The sequence below is a fragment of the Cucurbita pepo genome, chromosome 5 (genome assembly GCF_057944985.1).
Source record: "Cucurbita pepo subsp. pepo isolate OVF chromosome 5, ASM5794498v1, whole genome shotgun sequence".
Classification (NCBI taxonomy): Eukaryota; Viridiplantae; Streptophyta; class Magnoliopsida; order Cucurbitales; family Cucurbitaceae; genus Cucurbita; species Cucurbita pepo.
The window spans coordinates 4877504-4891763 of record NC_141802.1 but is presented as its reverse complement, the minus strand read 5'-3'; the positions used below and the strand labels follow the sequence as shown (position 1 = coordinate 4891763).

The 14260-nt window shown below is 36.9% G+C and overlaps 3 protein-coding genes across 4 annotated transcripts; 2 read left to right on the top strand and 1 right to left on the bottom strand.

Annotated features, from left to right (window-relative positions):
• Positions 1-868: 868 nt before the first annotated feature.
• Positions 869-1904, top strand: LOC111796040 (protein S40-4). Its single transcript, XM_023678733.2, has one exon. It carries the CDS (start codon positions 1285-1287, stop codon positions 1783-1785), a length of 501 nt encoding a protein of 166 aa, XP_023534501.2. The 5' UTR covers positions 869-1284; the 3' UTR covers positions 1786-1904.
• Positions 1905-7727: 5823 nt separating this feature from the next.
• Positions 7728-9747, bottom strand: LOC147792647 (uncharacterized). Its single transcript, XM_087124105.1, has 2 exons — positions 8384-9747; positions 7728-8063 (listed from the first exon to the last, which is right to left on the bottom strand). Exons 1-2 carry the CDS (start codon positions 9474-9476, stop codon positions 8029-8031), a joined length of 1128 nt encoding a protein of 375 aa, XP_086980231.1. The 5' UTR covers positions 9477-9747; the 3' UTR covers positions 7728-8028.
• Positions 9748-9893: 146 nt separating this feature from the next.
• Positions 9894-12850, top strand: LOC111795990 (double-stranded RNA-binding protein 2). Of its 2 annotated transcripts, none has more exons than XM_087124104.1 (3): positions 9894-10346; positions 11165-11412; positions 11796-12850. In XM_087124104.1, exons 1-3 carry the CDS (start codon positions 10186-10188, stop codon positions 12587-12589), a joined length of 1203 nt encoding a protein of 400 aa, XP_086980230.1. In that variant the 5' UTR covers positions 9894-10185; the 3' UTR covers positions 12590-12850. The 2 variants fall into 2 exon arrangements, with proteins under 2 accessions (XP_086980230.1, XP_023534429.2); XM_023678661.2 differs by having other exon boundaries at positions 9902-10346; positions 11193-11412.
• The last annotated feature ends 1410 nt before the right edge of the window (positions 12851-14260 follow it).

The window sequence follows — 14260 nt, the reverse complement described above, 5'->3', positions numbered from 1 at the left end:
CACTCCTCCAATTCCGATCAGTTGCCATCAAAACTCACCCTCCGCTTTCATTTTCCAAACCCCACTTTGCCCCTCTTACCTCCTCAATAGCCAAATAAACACTCATTCCCCTTTTTCTCTTACCTTTCTCTCTTCATTTCTTCTATCAATTTAGATATTTTTTTATTAATATCTTTCCCTATATTTAACCACTTATATACATGTCGTCACATGACGACACATCCATAAGGGTAAAATTGTAATAATGATAATAACGCACGAATCAAATTTACATTTCTGTGTTATATTTTCAATTTTTACGTAATCACACCACAATTACGTTTATAACAGGATTTATTCGACCCATTTTATAAACAATTAGCTTTTTTTATTATTAATTTTAAACAATTTCTTTAAATCCATATGGGTGTTCATAATTTAAGTTAATACATTTTAATATGATTTAATAAGATATATAGTATATGATTTACGTGTTTATAGTATTTATTTACTTTTTATGATATTTGTCGTAAGTTATCATAATATTTGAGCCAAAATATCAATGATAACAATTTTTGTATTTTTCTAAAATTTGCTTGTTTTTTTTTTTTTTTTTTTTTTTTTACCATTTTTCTACGGAAAAAAACTTAAATATTAAGAAGATTAAGAATATATCGCGAGAAATTGGAAGGAGATTTTGAGGTGTCGCTTGTGAGAGGACAGCAAAGGCCAGCTGGCAAGCGTGGGGCCTACTTCACGTGCAATCATACTTGTTCCGTAGCCTGCAACAGAATCTCGCCACGCGTCCTTTTTTCTTTTCTTTATCCAAACCCCAGTCTTCAATTAATTACCCTACTCACGTCGCGACAAAAACTGACAGCAGCCGTGTTCCTCTTCCCAAAATTGCGTGACCCAACGGCTAAGCTTCTTCCTCTTCCCAAACGTGGCACTCATCGACCGCATTCACTGACATGTCGGTTCATTCCGATTATTATGAGGCGCGATGCATACGATCATTGCTCCTTCCAATGAAAACCCTGCATTTTAGTGGAAATTGGAATTATCCGACGTGTCATTTCTTAAAATTACAGGGTGTTTTTGGTAAATTTAGGGTTTATAACTGCACAGTGAAAAGAATAAAACCTTATCCATTATCAGTAAAAAAATAAGATGGAAAGAAACCCCAACAAGCTTTATAAAAAGAACTCAACCAAATCAATCCAAACTCCAACGATTTTCCGCTCCGATTACAGAAAAAGTTAGTTTCAGATTCCAAACTAATTCACAAGTTTCCTTTCTCATCTCATGGCGACTGGAAAAAGCTGTTACGGCCGCTCCAACTACCGTTTCCTCTCCGGCGACATCTCCGGCCACCACCACTCCTTCACTTCCGACTTACCGTTCGAACTCAACGAATCGGACATCTACAACTCCGGTAGTTTGATATCGCCGGAGATTCGGCGATCTCCGATCCCGGCGAAGCGAATCTCGAAAAAGCCGTCGTCGAATCCAGTGGAGTTACGCGGTGGTGCTTCGTCGCTGCCGGTGAATATCCCGGACTGGTCGAAGATTCTAAAGGAGGAGTACAGAGAGAAGCGGAGTGTTGAATACGACGAGGATATGGAGGAAGACGAGGACGATTGGGAGGAAATGAGAGTGCCGCCTCACGAGTTTTTGGCGAGGCAAACGGCGAGGACTAGGACGGCGTCGTTTTCGGTGCACGAAGGAATTGGAAGGACGTTGAAAGGGAGAGATCTGAGTAGGGTGAGAAATGCAATATGGGAAAAAATTGGGTTCGAGGATTGAAATATGATTATTATGAAGGACTTATAGTGTAAATAATTGTTGTATGGGCGTTACTGGTAAGTTTCTGGAAAATAGAAGCTCCATTAATGGCTGTAAAATATAATTATTTCTTCTTCTTATTATTGTTATTGATTTTGCGGCTGGTTCTTACGTCTGACACGAACTCCCTATAACTTTCTGATCTCTGGGCATAGCTAGAAGGGAGTGTATGCTAGTAATCACGGATCTCGTAATACGATATTATTTCCTTTGAACCTAAGCTCTCATGGCGTTGTTAGGTGCTTCTTAAAAGACCTCGTACCAATGAAGATCTATTTCTTACTTATAAATTCATGATCATTCTCTAAATTAGCACTTACTCCTAACAATCTTCAATAGCGTAATAGAGGGAGTAGGCCTCGTGGATACGTTATGCAAAATAAAAATAATAAATAAATGTGGGACCATTTGTAAATGATTGATTTTCTTATTATATATTTATAAATAATTTATTTTATGATAGGTTATTGGGTGGGTGGGTAGGTATTCTTTTTAAAAAATTATTGATTTGTTAGGTTTCTAATAATGAAATGATGTATATTTAAAAATTTAGTTTAATTTAATATTTTAATTAAACTTTTAAAAGTTAAAAGAGTATATTTTTAACCGGTTTCAAAGTTTAAATTTATTTAAAATAAAGTGTTAATAGGTTTCATCTAAAATTAACTGTATGAGTATTTGTAACGATATTTTTTTTAGATCTTTTAATATTTAAAAGTATTTTTAAAGCAATGCGTAAATATTAAATATATTATTATTAATTTAACCTAATTTAAAGTCGATTATGAATTGTCAAACATCATGAACACTTTTAAAATAATAGACAAATTAATCAAAGGGTATATATAGACTAAATTATACACCTTGAAAGGCACCCCCAATTATCAGTTTGGCAACAAGTGACCAATAATGTAAACTTGATGCGATATTATTATTATTATTATTATTATTATTATTTTCATTAGTAACATCATGCCCCTAAAATCAAACATTTAATAACTTATTTGCCTTTAGGTGAATTAAACATAATTGGGTGGCCTATGATTTATTAATACATAATTTTAAATTAAATTAAAAATTAAGGAGAATACAATATTGTGTAATAATTTTAATGTTATCTTTCTCAATAATATATTTTTTTTTTATTTAAAAATAATGTGCCATAGTTCAATAACCCAATAACCATTAGACTACTTAATATTATTTTAAAATTTAATAAATATAATAAATTGAAAATAGTTTTTTTAAATAAATGTTATAATCTTTCACCTTTATTATAAAATTAAAAAAAATATAATAAAAAAAATGAATAATTAAATGAAAATATTATATTCGAAGTAGATCTCAAAATCAAGAATTAACCTTTGGGTGAAAGCAACATATGGGTAAGTATGGAGCGTACGATTTATTCTTATGGTTATTGGTGGGGGCCACAAATTGAGAGCAACAATTGTCTTATAAACTTTGTCATCCACGACACTATCGACAACCTTGCGTTTTATTCAATATAGGGCGTCGTTTTCATGGTTCTTAACGCACTCAGTGTCGAATAGCGTCACCATCGAGTTCACCAAGATATGGTGCAGCTCAAACATTATTGTTACACGTGGCCATGTTTTAAACTTTTTAACTGAAATTGACTTGTACCATAAAACCGCGTTTATTCTTGTTTGTTTGTTTTTTTTTTTTTCTTTTTTTTTTTTTTTTCTCCTAATGGCAAGTGGCCTCTAAATGCATGTGATTCGAGAATATCTACACTCAAAAGTCAAAACACCCGTGTCGTATTATACTCAACGCACTCTCATATGTAAAAATTTTATTAGTTTTACGTCAAATTCTGTTTTCATCACTCAAGTAAGAGCAGCTCAACACTACACGATAGTTGATCTAGAAAAAGAAAACAAGGTGCGTCATTCAGAACAATAACTAAAGGGCAAATGTTCGGGTAAGTTTATCTTATTGAGACGGGAAGTGTATAAAGAAATGGCCCTTTGGCCTACCTAAAGGGCAATAATAGGGACTGCAATAAACAAAATGGTGATTTTGGATTTTATTAATGCACCAACAGACAAAATAATACATCTATTTCAATTATCTGTCACAATTTTTCAATTATTTTTTCTTCCAATAATTTATGTTTATTGCGAGAAAATCCATCAAATACTTAGTGGGCCGATAAGCCCAATATTTTTAAGGTTAAGCCCGTCACGCACTGGCCCAAGTAGCTACTTTTTGGGCTACAATTATTTCCCTTACGCAACAACAGGCCCAATACACTATATAATATATTTATTCATTTTTTAATTCATCAACTTTTATTAATTATTTTGATATATAATAATTTATAAGGGCCCTCCAATAATTATACGATTTCCATCACCTTTTATTTTGTTCAGGTCTCTTCTTTTTCTGCTGTCTCCCACTCAATTTCCCTTCCTAATATTTTAAAAATAAATTTATTCAATAAATTTAGGCGGAGTTTGACCTAAAATAAAGTATATTAACCGATTAAGCTATGATTTAAAGGTCGTATAAGATGTGACATGTCTCACTTCTTATATATTTTAGCCTACAAATTATTATATATTTCATTTCATTTGTTTATGACAATCACATGTGAAATGACAAGTCATCCTATATGAATGGGCGTTTTAATTATATATTTTTCAAATAATGTAGGAGGGACTCCTTGTTTTCAAACATAATTCATCTAAGTTAGCTCGGAAGTGGCGATCGTTATATGGGTTTTGTTTGTTTTTTTTTGTAATAGCTGTCAACGGTATAAATAAATGTTATTTTCATAAGTAGTTTCTACGATGATCATTTTTTCGTGGCCTACTAACTGACACGTGATCATGATTGATGTCATGTGATTTAGTTTGAGAGGGTAACTTCAGTGATCCGACCTACCGACCTACCAATGATAGCTCCTCGAGAACTACTTTGTTGATGGTTTAATTCAAATTCATCATCATGTAATGACTTGAAATTAACTCCATCAATGTCTGTTTTAAGGTTCTAAATTATGATAAATGGCGTAATTAGGGTGTCATTAATGTGATAAACAAGATAATTAAGAATGGTAGACTGAGTTGTTAAGAATGAGAAATAGAAATAGAATTGGGATCGAAAGTATGATCTTCATTCAGGTTTATCACGTTTATATAGGATACAAACTATCAACTAATACCTAAAAATAGAAAAAATATATATCTAACTAAATCTGGTAAATAAATAAAATATACCGTTAATCAAATCTATACTAACAACTCCCTAAATATCTGAGATATATTCTAACTAATTATCACCGCAAAATATCCTCTTAATACTCCCCCTCAAGTTGGAGAGTGTATGTCGATCACACCCAACTTGTCCTTCAAAAAGTCAAATTGCTGTCTTCCCAAAGCTTTAGTAAAAACATCTGCCAATTGCATTTTGGTCGAAACATAACACGGTTTGATGATTCCAGCTTGTAACTTTTCTCGAACTATATGACAATCTATTTCAATGTGTTTCGTACGTTCATGAAAAACTGGATTGGCTGCTATATGTAATGCTGCTTGATTATCACAATATAATAATGCTGGTCCGGACAGTGGAACATTCAAGTCTTGAAGAATGTATCTTAACCAAGTTAACTCTAAACAAGTATTTGCCATAGCTCGATACTCGGCTTCTGCTGATGATCTGGACACATTAGTCTGCTTTTTAGACTTCCAAGAAATAATTGAATTTCCGAGGAAAATGCAGAACCCAGAAATAGATCGTCTGGAAGTTCGACAACCACCCCAGTCAGAATCGCAATATGCCTGTAATCTTAAATTGTTTTCAGATGGCAGTAGAAGTCCTTGACCAGGAGTGCCTTTGATGTACCTCAGAACTCGAAGAGCTGCCTCCCAATGTGGTTTTCTTGGTTCATGCATAAATTGGCTAAGCATACGAACTGAATAAGCTATGTCAGGCCTAGTGACGGTCAAATATATTAATCTGCCAATCAACCGTCTGTATTTACTTGGATCATTCAACTTCTCTCCTTCAGTTAAAGAAAGTTTCAGATTTTGCTCCATAGGAAATTTGTCTGGACGTGCTCCTGTAAGACCTGTGTCTTGAAGTATGTCTAGAGCATACTTCCTTTGAGACATAAAAATCCCTTTTCTAGATCGAGAAAATTCAATGCCTAGAAAATATTTCAAATTTCCTAAATCTTTGATAAGAAATTTCTGGAGTAAACTAGTCTTGAGATATTGAATTTCTTCGAGATCATTGCCTGTCAACAGAATATCATCAACATAGATTAGAACTGCAGTGAAAGAAGTACCTTTACTCTTAGTAAACAAAGAGTAATCTGCTTTGGACTGAGTGTAGCCTGCATTTTGTATAGTTGTAGAAAATATGGAGAACCAATTGCGAGAAGCCTGTTTCAATCCATAAAGAGATTTATGGAGCCGACATACTGTATTCTCCCCCTGTCGGCGAAGACCTGGTGGTAAAGACATATAAACTTCCTCGTCTAGATTACCATGGAGAAAGGCATTTTGAACATCCAACTGATGGGTGAACCATTTTCGAGCAGCAGCAACAGTGAGTAAGCAACGAAGTGTAGTAAGTTTTGCTGTAGGGGAAAATGTTTCTGTGTAATCAATACCTTCAACCTGAGTGTATCCCTTTGCTACCAGTCGAGCTTTATAACGTTCAACAGAACCATCAGAGTTGTATTTAATTTTGTACACCCAACGACAACCAATAGCTTTATGACCAAGTGGTAGAGGAACGAGAGACCATGTATGATTACGTTCCAAAGCTGCAATTTCATCATTCATAGCCTGCTGCCATAACGGGTCGCCAACTGCCTCGTCATAGGTTTTAGGTTCTGTCTGGGATGTAATAAGAGCTAGAAAAGCACGTTGAGTAGGAGAAAAACGAGAGAATGAAAGGTAATGATGAAGGGGATACCTGGTGCCAGTGCCGGGACTTGAGCTAGAGGTTAAATGATTGGCTCCAGAAGACATCTCATAATCCTTATGCCAAGCTGGAGGCTGTTTAGTACGAGTAGAACGTCGAAGTGGAGCTGATGTATCAGGTGGGATAGGATTGGAATTAGTGGGCGAATCTGGAGAAGGTGGAGGAGACGACGGAGTAGTAGGTGAAGGGATAGGAGGTGAAGGAGGAGTAGGAGGTGAAGGAATAGAAGGTGGAGGATGGATGTTTGAGTAGGATGGATCATGAAGTGGTACAATAGGAGTCAAAGGAACTAATGTCGAAGTTTGTGAAGCTGATGAAAAAGGAAAATCATCTTCACAAAATTTGACATCACGGCTGATAAAGAATTTGTGAGATTGCATGTCATACAACTTGTAACCTTTATGACCACAAGGATATCCTACGAAAACACAAGGAGTTGCCCTAGGTTCAAATTTTTGCTTAGGATGTACTATAGTTGCATAACATTTACAACCAAAAACTTTAAGATGATGAAATGTAGGTGGTCGTTTGTAGAGTGCTTCAAAGGGTGTCTTGTTAGATAATAATGGTGATGGCGTTCTATTTATAAGATAAACAGCCGTTAAAATGCACTCTCCCCAAAAATTAAGTGGAACCTGTGACTGAAAAAGAAGAGACCTAGCTACATTTAGGATATGGCGATGCTTGCGTTCTACGACTCCATTTTGTTGTGGAGTATAGACACAAGTGCGCTGAAATTCAATACCACAAGAAGTAAAGAATGGTTGCAAAGATAGGAACTCAGTCCCATTGTCTGATCGAACTATCTTGATAGTAGTATGAAATTGAGTTTGAACGAATTTAACAAAGTTCATTAACAAATGATGTACTTCTGACTTATGTTGCATTAAAAAAACCCAAGTACATCGAGTAAAATCATCAACAATAGTGAGAAAAAAACGCAAACCAGAATGGGTAGGAATTTTATGTGGTCCCCAAACATCACAATGTATCAGATCAAAAGCAGAATGGGTTGTTATTGAACTTCTTGGGAAAGACAACCTAGTTTGTTTTGCTAACGGGCAGATACTACAATTATGAGAATAACTCGCATTATTAAGATGCAATTGATCAGCTAGAAATTTAAAACGAGAAAAGGAAGGATGACCTAGGCGTAAATGCCACAAATCAGATGACTGAGATACTTGATGAGCTGAAGATTTGATTGGAGATGAAGAAATATGATAGAGACCTCCAAATTGTTTACCCGAGCCAATCATCTTCCCCGTAGCCAAGTCCTGCATAACACAAGAATCAGGATAGAAGGTGACATAACATTTCAAGTTATTGGTAAGTTTGCTGATCGACATTAGGTTTAAATTGAATGAAGGCACACATAAAACGTTGTTTAATTGAAGGTTAGGGCTAAGGGAAATATTGCCAGTATGTGACACACGTGCTGTCTCTCCATTAGGCAAATTTATTGTAGACATGATGGCAGCCTTTGGTTCAGTCATAACAGAAGATTTTGATACTATATGATCTGTAGCTCCACTATCGAGAATCCATGAATTAGAACTCGCAGAGTTAATAGATAATGTAGATATGGGAAACAAACCTGCAACATTGATGTGATTGTCAGAATTACCAGAAGGGTGATGATTGATTGCAGATAAGGCTTGTGCTATCTGTCGTAATTGCTCAGAAGAAAAATTTGGAATGGAATTAGGTGACTGTTCTTCTGTATTCAACTGTGAAACATCGGCCATATTTGCAGATGATCGATATCCACGGTTATTGTGTTGATTGTCTTGTCTTGTCCTTCCAGAATTATTTTTCTGTCGACACCGATCTTCTGTATGGCCCCTTCTATCACAAAACTTACAGTGAAACTTAAGAATTCGACACTCATTAATTGTATGACCACTTTTATTGCAGTGTTCACACAATTTGTCCTTGGCGAATTTTGAATATATTGTTTTCTTTTGCACTGCTGATGCAATCGAGATTTTCTCAGTAGGTTCGGAAGTTACCTGACGCTGCATCTCTTCTTGTACAAGTAATGAATAGGCTTGCCTCACATTAGGTAATGGAGACATCATCAATATGTTAGATCTCACCGTTTTATAAGACTGATTGAGCCCCATGAGCAATTGCATCAACTTGTCTTCTTCGCGTTGATCAATATGTATTTGACGTTGATTACAGGTAAATGGTGTGCGGTACGCTTCCAGTTCATCCCAGAGTGCTTTGAGCTTGGTGAAATATGTTGACAGTGCCATGGTTCCTTGTGACATCGTTGCTATCGAGTTTTGTATTTGAAAAATTGCTGGAGCATTCTTTTGTGAGAATTGATCGTGAAGATCAACCCACACTTGATGAGCTGTCTTGGCGTGAATAATGCCTTTAGCGATATCTGCTTCAACGGAATGAGTTAACCAAGATATTATCATACTGTTGCACTGATTCCAGAGTTCGAATTCGGTTGAATTTGCATCTTGGGACGGTTCCTGAATTGTGCCATCAATGAAGCCAATTTTCTTCTTGTCAATAAGAGCATGCATAACTGATTTACTCCAGGATTGATAATTTGCTCCATTTAATTTGATTGGAACAAGTGAATATCCTGGCTGATCAGAGTGATGAATATAGTACGGATGTTTTAAATCAACATCCGAAATTTTGAAGCTGGATTTGGCTGATTCCGCCATAAAGGAAATTTTGATATTTAAGAACACCAAGATCGGTGCTCTGATACCATGTTAAGAATGAGAAATAGAAATAGAATTGGGATCGAAAGTATGATCTTCATTCAGGTTTACCACGTTTATATAGGATACAAACTATCAACTAATACCTAAAAATAGAAAAAATATATATCTAACTAAATCTGGTAAATAAATAAAATATACCGTTAATCAAATCTATACTAACAACTCCCTAAATATCTGAGATATATTCTAACTAATTATCACCGCAAAATATCCTCTTAATATGAGTCAAGCATTGATTAGTGTATTCAAATTCAAAGTTTAAATTTAATTATGAAGAGTGAACAGAAAATCTTTGAAAGAGATCACATCCCATGCAGCTGAAGGTTGACTCAGAGCAACATTAAATTCCCAATCCCCAACTTTTTATTCCGATGAAATATCGATTACCCACTTTCTTTTGCTTCAATTTTTGCTCCAGTTTTTGTCTGGCCGATGAAATCCTTTGCATCGTCGGATTTCACTCTCCGGCGACCACTGCGGCGGTCCGATTTCCTCTTCCGCCTCCGGCTACCGTTCCTATAGGTGATTGAGGGATAAAAGGGGGCTGAAATCGGAGGCGAAATGTATAAAAATCAGCTTCAGGAATTGGCGCAGAGGAGTTGCTTTAATCTTCCTTCTTATTCGTCGGTTAGGGAAGGGCCTGATCATGCTCCGAGGTTCAAAGCCTCCGTTAACTTTAACGGCGAGATCTTCGAAAGCCCTAACCATTGCCCTACTCTCCGGCTGGCTGAACACTCCGCGGCCGAGGTTGCTCTCAATTCCCTCGCGAATCGCGGTCCATCTCACTCGCTTGCCGCTCGGATCCTGGTGCGTATTCTTACACTCATTGTGCCGATTAGTTTCCGCCGTTGTTGCTGTTGCGACTATTGTGTTTCACGATGTGTTTGATTTCGTTCTTCTTGTTCTTCTTGGTCTTTTGTTCTAGTAGCTATTGCAAACTAGAGTAGGTCGCATTACTGTGTGCGAGTTCTATGTTTCCCTTCCTTGCCAGTCTTCAAACCTACGATCGCAGTTCAAAATCTGATGCCAAAATTGGAGTTTCGATCTTATTCTTGAGTTCGGTTTCAGGTGATCGCCTGAACGTTCCGGCTAGCGACCTCTATCGGCCGGAATGGAGTCGGCGATTAAGATAATCTGGTTCTTTCAGAAAGCAAAAATTCACGAATAACCTTTCATTTTTCACCTCTTTTCCTCTAATGGCTCATCAAATTCCAAATCCAATTGTTTTTTCTGACGAAGCCGACACCGTAGACTTTAAATTCAAGAAACAGAGTACATTTTAGGAAACTTATTGACGGAAGCCTTCAACATTGATTGATATCTGCGATTGTTTTGTCGTTATCAATATCATTAAGGGACCAGTTGCATACGTGATTTTCTGTGGGGATGGTTGGTGATATTAAGTTCAGTTATAACTTGTCCTAGTAGCTTTTCCCCTTGCACGCCCCTGAAAGCCTCTGTATTCCCAGTATTTTGACAATAACATGGCTGATTGAGCTGAAAGCTGTGGCAATTTATGTATGATTGCAATTCTACAGAGTTTTTTTTGCTTGTTTTTGTAATGTACATTTAGATGTGAACTCAAATTGTTGACCTTCTTGCTCAACTCTGTATCTTTGGTTTAGTGATAAAGTAATATATGGTAATCGGCAGGACGAGACAGGGGTTTACAAGAACCTCTTGCAGGAAATTGCCCAGAGAGTTGGGGCTCCATTGCCACAGTATACAACAGTCCGGTCAGGACTTGGACATCTGCCTGTTTTTACAGGGTCTATAGAATTGGCTGGAATCACGTTCACTGGGGAACCTGCGAAGAACAAGAAACAGGCAGAAAAGAATGCAGCCTTGGCAGCTTGGTCGTCTTTAAAACAATGTGAGTTTTGTTTCTGGATTTTTCGTCCCGATCATTTAAATCCATCTTAGAAGATCATGTAGCTAGCATAACCTTGGTGAATGTACTGTGGTTTAGCCCTTGTTGAACTAGAAAATGTTGCATATGCCACTTTCTGTGACACCTCTTATCCCCCCAGATTCAATATTTCTTAGCAGTCTTTAAGATTTTCAATCAACCCATTGCATTTTACGACCTTCATACATCTATGTCCTCGAGTTCTAAAGATACGATATTAAAGCCATTGTTTGGATATTATGTGAATCACGATTATTATTTGTGGAAGAAGATGTTGCCATGGATGTGCACTGATATATCAATTGTCGTTAAACATTTGGATAATGTAGTGTGTTTTTTCTGTCCAGTGGCAAAAGAAGCGGCCAGTTCATCGGAAGTTGAAAGCAATGACGAGCCAGAGCAGGTTATGATAGCTCGGGCGTTATTGAACTATCGTTTGAAGGAGAAGATGTTCAAGACTAACCCAAATGTCCCAATGCCATTCCCAAAGAAGCTTTCATTTCAAAGTCCAAGGGCAACTAGTCCGCAACCACCCCCCGCTACCACATCCAAAATTCTACCTTTCATTTGCAAAAGGCCAATTTCTCGAAGCAGACTACCACCAACAGAATACAACAGCCCTACATTACCATCACATCCTCTTACAGCCTATGGGAGTCATCCTCAAAAGTTCCCTGCACCTGGAGCCGTTCCTTATGTCCCGATTCGACAATATAGGATGCCTTGCCGGGGAATTGTACCACCTGTGACTATAAGAACTGCTGTGCCTGTTTATGCTGCACCGCCATTCGCACAACCACCCAATGTACACTCCCAGGTGCGAACTTCCCAACACATTCGAATTGTCCCCCCTGTCTCAGTTAGACAAGCTATTCCAGTTTTTGCTGCTCCTCCACCATTGTCCAGAAAGGAGTTCTCAGCTCTTCACAAAGGAGATTCCCTCACTGTCCATAAACAAGATCCGTCAACCACTACCGTAGAGGGTTCTGCCAATACCTCGAAAGCAGATCATTCAGCTGCATCTGGCCCAGTCTTGCTCACGACAACTTCTAATCAAGTACCGGAAACTCAGAGCCCAAATGCAACCAGTTTGGATGAAACCAAAACTGTTCAGAATCTGAAACAACTCAAAATCCAATAGATTGTTAACTTCGTTGGATATATACCATAAGATGTGACAATCTCAGATCATCTAGTGTTGTTAGATTAATGTTCTGTTTAAGCGTCGTATGTACTGTCTCGACAGTTTTGCCTTTGCCATATATGACCAATAGTTAGCCCCAAGGTAAAAGAGAGGGCACAATTTCCTTGTAATCGGCTTTATCCAGTGGCAGTAATGTTAATTGTGAAGTCCTACCCCTTTAGCTATTTACCCAAAAAATTAAGTCATCTATTCATAAAATCTTAGTTCCCTTGGCATTGCAGGCTCACAAAGCTGAGGCAAGTGTTAGAACTGTCGAAAACGATTCGTGGGTTGAGCTCCATATCTTACAGGTACTATTCCCTTACAATTTTGTAATGTTTTTGCATCACTTCTCCATCTTTCTGACTCTAATATTGGGTAGGAAGACACAGAACAAAAGGTCTTAATTCTTAAAGCTTATTAGAAGATACAAAATCATGAAATCAAATAGAATGGATGGTAAGATTAGATTGTCAGAAATAAGGTAAAGATTTGCATGCTCTTAGACGTATACTGTCATAATGATCGAGAAACTATAATGAGATTAAAAAAAAAGTCAGAAAGTGGTCGAAAGTTGTCTGAAAGTAAGGGGTTAGTGGGGTGACAGGGAGTGTCTATTTCTCATCCTAACGAGAAAAAAACACAATAATTTCACCCTCCAAATCATAGTGTTGTAAACGCTAGAAGCCTTAAATATTGACCACATTTTAGTTGCCTATGACCGTTTACTTCTATTTGTTTTCTTCTTTTACTTTTCTATGATTGGATATGCTAGTATCGTTTCTTTTTTCTCCCTCAATATTGTGTGGTGCCTTGAATTCTGTGGTTTTGATTTGTCTTGTTTTGGGAAGTTTGGTTTAAGCTGAAGTAAGTTCATAAACTTGAGCGTTCAAATGGGTTGAACTGTATGATGATGAACAGGGCAGTCTTGAAATCCTTGGTTCATAGTCTGATATTGTTAACCTCTAAAGCTTTGAACCCATCAGCTTAATCTCAGTATTAAAAAGCGAAAGAATAAAGTGATTACTGATAGATAGATCCATTGCAGGAATCAAGAAAAATGAGATTTCTAATTTCAGGTGTCATGTCAAATTCGGTGGAAAAAGAATTGACATGAACAACACCTTTTGTTTTTTAGTAACATTGTTGAAGACATTCCAATTGCCCTGGATGAAAACACGAAACACCACACCCACTTTACTTTCTGGTAACCTACGTGTTAACGATGGGATTTGTTTCTAGTGGCTGCCTCTGCTAATACCCTTTGGATTATTTTTGAAGAAATTGTATTTTTTTTTTCTTTTTTTTTTTAATAAGGCCAGGCAATATCCAAACTGGTTGTTGTGTGTTTGTTGTTTTCTCCATTTTGTGTGTAAATTATTTGTGTTGAAAGGGAATCAAAAGGGACAAAAAGGAGGGGAATAGGAGTTGCTTGCACATAACGTCTCGAGTTCTGAATTGCAATTCAATGCCCTTAGAGATGTCCACAAGGTGGGGGCAGTAGCGTTCCAATGCCCCACAAGGAATTTTTCTCCATTTCTTAATGTTGTGTGAGTAGATATGTTTAGAACAGTGTAGAGAATGAATATTCTCTTTCCTTAGCCTCGTTTAGCTAATAGGGAGAAATCT

Bases quoted from the DNA above. Each gene is read 5' to 3' on its own strand.
- LOC111796040 (XM_023678733.2), top strand. From the start codon at position 1,285: ATGGCGACTGGAAAAAGCTGTTACGGCCGCTCCAACTACCGTTTCCTC.
- LOC147792647 (XM_087124105.1), bottom strand. From the start codon at position 9,476: ATGGCGGAATCAGCCAAATCCAGCTTCAAAATTTCGGATGTTGATTTA. The intron at 8,064-8,383 runs GTTTGTTTCCCA...TGTGTTATGCAG, and splicing joins CAATCACATCAATGTTGCAG to GACTTGGCTACGGGGAAGAT.
- LOC111795990 (XM_023678661.2), top strand. From the start codon at position 10,101: ATGTATAAAAATCAGCTTCAGGAATTGGCGCAGAGGAGTTGCTTTAAT. The intron at 10,347-11,192 runs GTGCGTATTCTT...GGTAATCGGCAG, and splicing joins CGCTTGCCGCTCGGATCCTG to GACGAGACAGGGGTTTACAA. The intron at 11,413-11,795 runs GTGAGTTTTGTT...TTTTCTGTCCAG, and splicing joins TTGGTCGTCTTTAAAACAAT to TGGCAAAAGAAGCGGCCAGT.